The following is an 11,288-nucleotide window of genomic DNA, read 5'->3' on the forward strand; positions in this document are numbered from 1 at the left end:
TCTCACAACCATCACCACTGCCACCATAGCCATTCATTACTCATAACAAAACAAATTAACAGCAACATTCACAAAACAAAATAAATCAACAAAAAAATCAGAGGCAGAAGAAGCATAACAATTTCAATAATCACATCAATTTCAATAAACAATAATTCAATAATCATCAACTACAATTTCAGTTTTCAGATCCAAAAATAGCAAAATAACAGAAATTAAAAAAATTAAAAAATCACAGAAGAAGAAGCATAAACACAAGCAGAAGCAAAAGTTTAAGAAGAAGCAGAAGCAGAAGTTCAAGCAGAGCAGAAGAAGAAGCAGAGACAATCACAAAAGAAGAAGCAAAGACAGTCACAGAAGAAGAAGCAGCGCCGGCGGGGTCCCCCTCACGATGACCACGCGGCGGCGGCGGCGAACCCTAAAAACGAATAAGTAGGGCGGCGGAGGCGGCGAGAAGAAAAATTGAAGTTGAAATTGGGGTTGGGGTTTTGAAGAGAGGGGCATCAGGAAGGGGATGGGGGTTACGGGAGTGGGGTGGGAGTGGGGTGAGGGGGTTACGGGAGGGTGAGGGGGTGAGGGAGTGGGCTGAGGAATTTATACGGTAAATAATAATGTTTTATATAATTTTAGTTTATTTAGTATCAAATAAATTTAGATTTGAATTTTTTTTTATTCTTTTCGAATTGAAATAGTCTCATTGCATGATTGACAACTTTAATTTCTATTATAATAACTATTTTTTCTATTATTTTCTATTTACTATTTTTTTATTTTTGTCATAATAACTATTTTTTTTATCTATACCAATATATAATGGAATAGAAAAGTTTGGTATCCAATTTCTTCTCCCTATTTTACCCCTATTTTTTTTATTTTTGTTACACACTGAATTCAATATAACAAACTGTTACCACATCCTTAATTTTTTATTTTTTTTATAAAAAAAGAATTTATCTCACGACAGAGTATTAAACTGATTCATTTTCAACCTACGACATATTTTAAAACTGATTTACTTTTAATAAAAAACTACTCCCACTACGTACTCAATTTAAAAACTGAAACCCCAACAGAATTAAATACTTTTTCACTTTCAATTTTGGTCTCGCAAACATTTTTCTTCTCTGCATCTCTCTGCATCTTGCTATCTTTCTGACAAATAGAAATAGAAACTTCACAAAGTCACGTCAACGTCGATCCACTTGAACAGAATATGCTAGGCAGAAACTTCACAAAATCAACAACCACGTTAATGTCTACCTACTTAACAGAATATGCTAGGCGAAGAAGACAACATGATCGAAGAACAAAGACAGCAATTTATCGGAAGATGATTCGACAAGAAAAATAAGTTGTCATATCAACTGACTCCAATTCCAACTCCAATCCCAAACGCAGGTAGAGGTACTCGATTAACTACAAACATAGGAGTAGCCCGATTGACTACAATTAGACAAATGAGGAGAGCTACCATCCATCATCAATTTGATACCGGAAATACGATAACTAATTTTCTTTGTTATGAATTCAATTAGTTTTTAATAATTATATTTTACTTTTGAAACATACAGGAATGGAAGCGCATGACGATGGAACAAGCATAAGTAACAGAAATCTATAACAATATATAACGTGGATACGGAGTTTTCGTATCCAAATTTACTTTCTAATGTTGCCCTTAATGATAGAGATTCTCCCGTACATGCGTCAGTTACTCTAGATAAAAGAACTTTCACCATTAACAGCAACACGTGTTCTTTTATCTTATTTTCATTCTATATTTCACTAATAGTTGTAGAAAATGTAAAATCTTCTTCAATTCTTTATTCCAATAATTTATCCATTTAATTAATTTTATCCTTTTTCAATCTTTTTTACTTATCTTTCCAAGTCTGAATGTGCTTCTCTGTATGTAACAATTATTTGGATGAATTTTTGTAATTTTCTGAACTAGATAATGACTATGCTAAATGTTGATTTTCGACGCCATGTATAAGAGGAGAAAAAAATAATTAGGGGGGATAAATAATTTTTTATGGATCTTATCGTTTTATTTTTGGAATATTCTTTATGTGAGTACTTTATACCAAGTTTGATCTCATTATTCAATTTTTAGTGCTTCTCCCCTCCCAATTGGGTGCACTCTTCTATATTATTACTGTTGCCATCATTCTCCTTCCTTGAATATCGTGATTGTATCGTCTCCATCTTTTCCTCGCTTTCATTTATTACAATTACAAATTTTATACCATTTTACTGCGTATATTAATTTCACGCATAATTTTTACCTTCATTTTCCTTTCTCTTCAGTTTACTTACCAAACTGTATTCATTCTTATATATTTTTAATCTGTCTTTCACATACAAAATTTTTTCTCATCAATTTAATTTTAAAAAAATGATTATTTTTTATCTGATATTTATTTTTTAATTTTTTTTGACATGTATATACCTATCAATAATAAACTGAAGAACTCTCATAAATTATTTTGTTAACTCATTCTTATATATTTTTAATTTGTCTTTCACATACAAAGTGATGAACAAAAATGAGAGCTGCCATAATGGTATTATGGTAATTGATTGCAGTTGTGGTTAATAGAAGAAGGAATAGAAAAGTTTGGTATCCAATTTCTTCTCCCTATTTTATCCCTATTTCTTTTTTATTTTTGTTACACACTGAATTCAATATAACAAACTGTTACCCCATCCTTAATTTTTTATTTTTTTTTATAAAAAAAGAATTTATCTCACGACAGAGTATTAAACTGATTCATTTTCAACCCACGACATATTTTAAAACTGATTTACTTTTAATAAAAAACTGCTCCCACTACGTATTCAATTTAAAAACTGAAACCCCAACAGAATTAAATACTTTTTCACTTTCAATTTTGGTCTCGCAAACATTTTTCTTCTCTGCATCTTGCTATCTTTCTGACAAATAGAAACTTCACAAAGTCACGTCAACGTCGATCCACTTGAACAGAATATGCTAGGCAGAAACTTCACAAAATCAACAACCACGTCAATGTCGACCTACTTAACAGAATATGCTAGGCGAAGAAGACAACATGATCGAAGAACAAAGACAGCAACTTATCGGAAGATGATTCGACAAGAAAAATAAGTTGTCATATCAACTGACTCCAATTCCAACTCCAATCCCAAATGCAGGTAGAGGTACTCGATTAACTACAAACATAGGAGTAGCCCGATTGACTACAATTAGATAAATGAAAAGAGCTACCACCCATCATCAATTTGATACCGGAAATACGATAACTAATTTTCTTTGTTATGAATTCAATTAGTTTTTAATAATTATATTTTACTTTTGAAACATACAGGAATGGAAGCGCATGATGATGGAACAGGCATAAGTAACAGAAATCTATAACAATATATAATGTGGATACGAAATTTTCGTATCCAAATTTACTTTCTAATGTTGCCCTTAATGATAGAGATTCTCCGGTACATGCGTCAGTTACTCTAGATAAAAGAACTTTCACCGTTAACCGGTGTTCTTCTATCTTATTTTCATTCTATATTTCACTAATAATTGTAGAAACCGTAACATCTTCTTCAATTCTTTATTCCAATAATTTATCCATTTAATTAATTTTATCCGTTTTCAATCTTTTTTACTTCTCTTCCCAAGTCTGAATCTCTGTATGTAACAATTATTTGGATGAATTTTTGTAATTTTCTGAACTAGATAATGACTATGCCAAATGTTGATTTTCGACGCCATGTATAAAAGGAGAAAAAAATAATTAGGGGGGATAAATAATTTTTTATGGATCTTATGGTTTTATTTTTGGAATATTCTTTATGTGAGTACTTTATACCAAGTTTGATCTCATTATTCAATTTTTAGTGCTTCTCCCCTCACCATTAGGTGCACTCTTCTATATTATTACTGTTGCCATCATTCTCCTTCCTTGAATATCGTAATTGTATCGTTTCCATCTTTTCCTCGCTTTCATTTATTACAATTGCAAATTTTATACCATTTTACTGCGTATATTAATTTCACGCATAATTTTTACCTTCATTTTCCTTTCTCTTCTGTTTACTTACCAAACTGTATTCATTCTTATATATTTTTAATCTGTCTTTCACATACAAAATTTTCTCTCATCAATTTAATTTTAAAAAAATGATTATTTTTTATCTAATATTTATTTTTTAATTTTTTTGACATGTATATACCTATCAATAATAAAATGAAGAACTCTCATAAATTATTTTGTTAACTCATTCTTATATATTTTTAATTTGTCTTTCACATACAAAGTGATGAACAAAAATGAGAGCTGCCATAATGGTATTATGGTAATTGATTGCAGTTGTGGTTAATAGAAGAAGAAAACAAGAAAAAAATAAAACAAGACAACATAATAGTGACGGTGAGACGATAATACTAATAGTTATCCATGTAAAAAGAATGATAAGAAAAAATGATAGTGTATAATATGATGAGATGATATAATCAAAATAAAAATTAATAATTTAAAATAATAATAAAATTAAAAATAATTAAAGATGTTTAATATAAGATTAAAAAAATATTTTTTATCTATTCGAATTATACATAAAAATAAAGAGTATTTTGAATATAAATTTTTAAATTTGCTTCAAATTAAATAAGATTGAGAAAATAAATAAATTTAATATAAATTTTTTTGTTATTTACAAAAAATATAACAATTATTAATTATTTTTATGGCACGGCTCTCCAAGGCATCCTTGCAAAACTCTTCCGGATGATATCAAAATTCTTTTAAGCCGCCTACATAACGTGGAGAGTAAAGTACCAACCCGATCCCTGTCCATTTCCCAAAATGTCAAGACGATCCTTAACCAAAAACACGTTCCATTACGGTCCCTGACCCTGAACTCCGGCTGCCAACCCGGTCCTTCTGTCACAGTCACGGCGGAAAGTCGACGGAAAATGCTGAGGTGTGAAGGCTAGGGTATGACAAGGATGGCTCGGGTTGTGACGTGGAAGAGAGAATCCTATCTGGCAATATGAAATGGACAGGGGCCTTTATGTCATAGCCCAGAACACAAAAACGATGGCGTTTTGAGGGTTCCAGGCGTCGTTTGGTTTCGCGCGTTATGGGTTATCCCCTAAAGACCCCTTGACTCTGAAATACAATTACATTCTAAACCCTAGCAGACAGCTCTCTTCTCCATCAAGGCAGTGGTGACTGGTGAAAATCTTGGTGACAAGGTTGCTGACGAAGCTCTTGACGGAAGTTGGACGATTCTTGGACGGCGCTCTTGACGGAAGTTGGACGATTCGACACATTGGAGTGATTGCTGAGGTAGGTGTCGTTACTGTCCCTTTCACTATTTTGCTTGTGTGTGGTCCTTCTCCTACCATTGTTGTTTGCATTCAGTGTTGGTGGGGTAAAGAGAGGTTAAAAAAGTGTTCTGCTGCCATAACATAGGAGTTGTATGTATTTAAAAAAAATGAAACTGTAGAGATGAGTTAAAAAATTAGTGATAGTTGGAACAGATTATTAGGATTGGCTATTTAAATTGATGTAAGATTGAAGAAACTGTGTTGCATGTTTAAATTTTTTAATTAGGAATGAACAAAATTTTATTGCACTTTTCCAGATGTCTGAATGTCTCGTTACCCCTGTGTTTCACCATGGGGGGAATTTCACGAAGGACAGTGAAGGAAATGTTAGCTACATGCATGGAAAAGTTCATAGGTGGCCACCAATGGATGTTGACCTGATTAATTACTTTGATTTGGTTGTTTTGTTTAAAGAGTTAGGCTATGTGGAGTTTAAGGCAATGTATTGGTGTGATATGACTGCATGTAATATGGAATCTGGGCTTCATCAAATTCATGGGGATAAAGAAATTAACGAACTGAGGGAGGGTATTGATAAGAACAGGCACACAGATGAATTTTACATCTACTTTGATCATCCTGTGGACTTGCCAGAGGTAGTTGCTGAGGGAGTTGTGGAGGAGGATGTGATTGCCAGTGATGTCAATTCGCTTAGGTCATCATCATCTTCCTCGGATGATGGATACGAAAGTGCTGAGGATGAGGCTTACAAACTGCCTCCTCCTGGTTATGAGTCTGATGACAGTGGGAGTGATGACAGTTTGAATGAGAAGAAGAAAAAGCAGAAGACCCGAGTTAAAGAGAAGATGTCACCTAAAGGAAGAAAAAAAACTGGTGTGGCTAGGAAGAAGGGGACTAAGTCAGCAGAAGATGCGCCAAAGATGTCTCCTAAAACAACTAAGAGAAGGGCTAGTAGGAAATACTCTGGTGCTAGGAGAAAACATGTGCTAAAGGAGGGGCTTGGTAGGCAAAATATGCAGGGGGAGAACAGTGGGCCTGGGCCAGAGCTGGGAGGCCCAAGAACCTCCAGAAAACATGGGCCTGGGGGGCAGAATACAACAAATGCTACTAATGGAGCTGAAGACCATGTACCAGACCCAACTGCAGCAGAGCTAGATAGTGAGTATGAGAAACCTTATGAGTATGAAAGTGAAGTGTTCAACAGTCCAGTTTCATCTGGAGATGAGGGTACTACAGCCTATGATACTTTTGATGAGGACACTGAATATGGTGAGGTCCAGTTTAAGGTTGGACAGTTGTTCCCCACCATGGAGTCATTCAAGAAGGCTCTGAAAGATTATTTTGTGCACGAGGGTAAGGATGTTTTATATATTAAGAATGAGAAGCTGAGGGTGAGAGCAGCTTGTGCAGGTGAAAAATGTCCTTGGCTAATTTTTACAAGCTGGAACAGTTCAAAAGGTTGTTTTCAGGTCAAAACCCTTTACAATGAACACAACTGTGGAAGGGATTTTGGTAGCAACTTGGCTGACAGAGCATGGGTCACTGATAAGTTAGTTAAGAAGCTCTTCACAGAGCCTGACCTGAAGCTAGGTGCAGCCAGGGATCATATCATAGATGAATACAATGTGAAGGTGAACATTAGAATGGTAGCTAGAGCATTGAAGGTTGCGAGAGAGGTTGTCATTGGGAGTGAAAAGGCACAGTATGGAAAGACACGGGATTACCTGATGGAATTGCACAGAAGTAACCCCGGATCAACCGCGTTGATGGAAGTAATTCCCCAACCTGAATCTCTACCACTATTTGATAGGTTATACATTAGTTTGGATGCCTGCAAGAAGGGGTTTAAGGAGGGATGTAGGCCACTAATAGGGTTGGATGGCTGTTTCTTGAAGGGACGTTATGGTGGCCAGCTTCTTAGTGCGGTGGGCCAAGACGCAAATAACCACTTCTATGTCATTGCATATGCAGTGGTCCCAAATGAATGCAAGGAGACATGGAAGTGGTTCTTAACTTTACTGAAAGAAGACTTGGGTGAAGTTCCACAACATGGCTGGAACTTTATTTCAGATCAACAAAAAGTAAGTTAATTATGTTAAATTATTTAACAAGTATACCTTCTTATCATAATTAAATTATTTTAAGTTAATTACATTCTCTGTTAAATGTCACATGTTCAATTTACCTTTTCCTGATAATAATCAGACTGATATTGTGTTATGAATTTGCCATAGGGTTTGGAACTGGCAATGAAGGATGTTAACCCTACTGCCCATCACAGAAACTGTGTTCTTCATATTTGGAAGAACTTCATAAAACATTTCAAAGATGAACAAACAAAGCAGATGGTATGGGAGTGTTCTCGTTGTACAACAATTCAAGAATTCAGAAGTGCAATGGAGAAATTGAAGAAACTGAATCAGGGAGCCTGGGAGTATCTGCAGAGGTTTGACCCGGGTGTGTGGTACAAGGCCTACTTCAGCCATGGGCCCAAAATTGATAATATAACGAACAATATGTGTGAGGTGTGGAACGCCAAAATTGTTGAATACAGGAAGAAACCAATTCTATCAATGTGTGAAGATTTGAGGTGTTACATCATGAGGAAAAGGGCTATGCACAAGAAGAGACTGGAGCACCACACTGGTATATTGGCCCCTGTGCAGCAGAAGAAGCTTGATCAGTTTATCAAGCCCAAGAGTACCAAGTGGAGAGCAACCTGGGCTGGTGATTCTGATAGAGTACTGTTTGAGGTTCATATGCAAAGGCACAAAGTTGGAGTAAACTTACAAAGCAAGACATGTACTTGCAATGTGTGGCAGCTAACTGGTATACAATTCATCATCTTATATGACTGGTCTAGTTAACAAATCTGTAGTCTTTAACTAGTTTATATTTGTTTAACAAAATTTGTGTGCAGGCATGCCTTGCAGACATGCGGTTGCAGCCATGGCTAAGATGGGGTTGAAGGCAGAGGACTTTGTGCATAAATGGCTCACTATGGATGCTATCAGATTAGCCTATGCTGTCTGCATTAATCCAGTTAACAGCGAAGAATACTGGAATCCAACTGATTCACCACAGCCACTACCTCCCCCAATTAAGAAAGCTGCACATCGTCCAAAGATGAAGAGAAAAGTTGATTCTGTAGAGGCAGAGATGAATTCCCACAAGGCCAAAAAGTCATTCGAAGTGACTTGTAACAGGTGTGGCCAAAAGAGTCATTACTATAAAACATGCTCCAACCCACCCAAAGATCCAAATTGGAAGCCTATGACCAAGAAGGAAAGGAGGAATTTGAAGCAGTCTGCTCCAGCAATGGACTCTGCTAGCACCACACAGGTATGCCTCCTTCAGGGTTCGATTTGTCATATTTTAATAATGGTTAAGGATTTAAGTGTCACATGATAGAATGGTTAGGTATTTAATTGTTATAGCAAAGATTGATCCAGTATTTAAATGCCTGTTTTGTATGATGATCCACATAGAACCAGGTTGGTGAGGAAAACAATATGAGTACTAATATTCAAGGAACAATACTGGACCCTGTGGTAAGTAGAACAAAAATGGTTAATTTGTTTACATGTTTTCATGATCTTTATTGTTGACTCCATATTGAGATAGAGTATTATTCATGAATGTAGACAAAGGCAAAAAAACAAAAAAAGAAGCTACCTAAATCGACATCAAAGGAAGGAACAACACTGGGACAAGGAGATGAAATTCCTCTTTCACAGTCTGCTCCCGAACCAGAAGTTGTAAGTGCCCAGTGTAGTTCACAATTGAATTAGACAAAGGCAATGTCTTAGTCTTACTTTTTGTGTGAGGTATAATGCAATCTTGTTGGTTTGCAGGGAGCATCTGACACCCCCACCTTCAATAACCCACCTCCACAAAGGATGAAGCAACCAATTGTGAGGCCACCAATCTCATCCACCTTTGTTCAAGGTTCTGTGGTGAATCAAATTCCTCCAACTATTGGACCTCACTTCAGGCCTCCCACTCCTACCAACATGGAAATTCCACCCAACAATGATACTAATGTTCCTACTGGATCAAGGATGCCTAAACCAAGTCAACCCACATGGTCTTAGTGCCGAGACAATGGCTGCAGCAGCTTCCGGAACTGCATCAAGACTATTCAAGTTTATCCCCACTCCTGGATTTAGGCCTCCTAGGAAGAACTAGAAGTGTAGTCCTAGGTTTATATCAAGTTAAAAGAATATGCTGACTTTTTGATAAACTAGCTTACATATAGCCACCACAAACAGTTTTTTGCTTTGTGTTTTCATAGCATATGTGAATTAAGGGTCAACAATAATCTTTTTATTTTGGTGTTGCTGATGTTGGTATAGGGCTATAAATTGCCCACTTTTGTGGTTATTTTGTGAACAACATGTTGACATTTGGTGGCTGTTTGTAGTTGTTAATGTTATATATTACTGTTAGTTATTACTGAATTGCTTTTCATGGTATGAAAGGATTCGATTATAACACATTTACATAATGTCTCTTTTCCAAACAACCAACACACTTGTTTCATTTAATAAACTCAGATTTACACTGTTAACTGATACAATACATCTAATTCAGCAACAGCAACTTCCAACACAAAACAAACAAGATACACTAACTATCCACTATCCACTCTAAACGAGATAATTTGCACATACAACTCCAAAGACAAATACAATAACTATCAATGGATAACTAAACCACCTATTACACTTATCCTGGCTAGAATTTTTCATCTGCAACTCTATCCCAGAAACTCTATCCTCTAACCTTGTCACTTTCTCCTCCATCCAAAAATCAGTATCCAAAAAATTTTTTGGCTTTCGATTCCGAGCATAAGGACTGCCATTATTTATTTGCTCCTCTTCAAATAGTGAAACATATTCATCCAACCATTGAAAATATTTGCAACCACCTTGTGCAATCTGCACAGTAAAAAGAAAGCAAACTCAAATTATTAATGCAGAGATGCCTGCTACAGATCTTGGCATGACTAGCAAGATAATTAACTGTTTCATACCTTAAAATTTGGGCATCCAAAGAATAACCTCTTAGGGTTCGACTTTGTTGATGACATGAATAGAATTGCATGAATCCCACAATTGCATTTCGGGGCAACGAATCTTTTCTTCATCCTGGCTCCAGCACTACCAACGGAGCTCACATAAATGCTCCTACCCTCATCGTCCGATGCATCTCCTCCAATCCCACGATCTCTGCTGTTGCTCATGGTGGTATAAGTTCCATACACAAAACAGGGAACATTGACGACCAGACTCGTCTAAAAAGGACGCATGGAACCCTCAAAACGCCATCGTTTTTGTGTTCTGGGCTATGACATAAAGGCCCCTGTCCATTTCATATTGCCAGATAGGATTCTCTCTTCCACGTCACAACTCGAGCCATCCTTGTCATACCCTAGCCTTCACACTTCAGCATTTTTCGTCGACTTTCCGCCGTGACTGTGACAGAAGGACCGGGTTGGCAGCCGGAGTTCAGGGTCAGGGACCGTAATGGAACGTGTTTTTGGTTAAGGATCGTCTTGACATTTTGGGAAATGGACAGGGACCGGGTTGGTACTTTACTCTAACGTGGAATGGGAAGATACTTTTGGTGAGGAAAAACACAGACAAGCTGGCCAGGAAAAACATACTAGGAATCCACATCTTTGAAGCTCCTATTCTTAATATTTGCTTCGATTTAGATGCTAATTGTATTGGTTTTCTTAGGAAAAAGGGTGCTAGCTAAGGCCTGTTTTTAGTTTGTTGTTTCTTACTTTTTGGGGTTTTAAAACCATCTTTTTAAATAATTTACTTAAATACTAGTATTTTATCCGTAATAGTATTACGAGAATATAAATCTTTTAAAATTATGTCGGTCCTGATATTATAGATTATGACACGAAAAATTTATAGCATTAAACTACTTTTATAAG

General features: G+C 36.1%; 1 protein-coding gene across 1 annotated transcript; it reads right to left on the bottom strand.

Moving 5' to 3' along the window:
- On the bottom strand, positions 9,182 to 10,767 carry LOC110270530. The gene is made up of 2 exons (XM_021120140.1): positions 10,374 to 10,767; positions 9,182 to 10,278 (listed from the first exon to the last, which is right to left on the bottom strand). The coding sequence occupies exons 1-2, from the start codon at positions 10,581 to 10,583 to the stop codon at positions 9,988 to 9,990; spliced, it is 501 nt and encodes a 166-aa protein (XP_020975799.1). The 5' UTR covers positions 10,584 to 10,767; the 3' UTR covers positions 9,182 to 9,987.

This window comes from Arachis ipaensis, chromosome B04 (genome assembly GCF_000816755.2).
Source record: "Arachis ipaensis cultivar K30076 chromosome B04, Araip1.1, whole genome shotgun sequence".
Lineage (NCBI taxonomy): Eukaryota > Viridiplantae > Streptophyta > Magnoliopsida > Fabales > Fabaceae > Arachis > Arachis ipaensis.

Excerpts from the sequence above, each read along its gene's own strand:
- LOC110270530 (XM_021120140.1), bottom strand. The coding sequence starts at position 10,583 with ATGAGCAACAGCAGAGATCGTGGGATTGGAGGAGATGCATCGGACGAT. Across the intron at positions 10,279-10,373 it reads TTGGATGCCCAAATTTTAAG|ATTGCACAAGGTGGTTGCAA; the intron begins GTATGAAACAGT and ends TTTACTGTGCAG.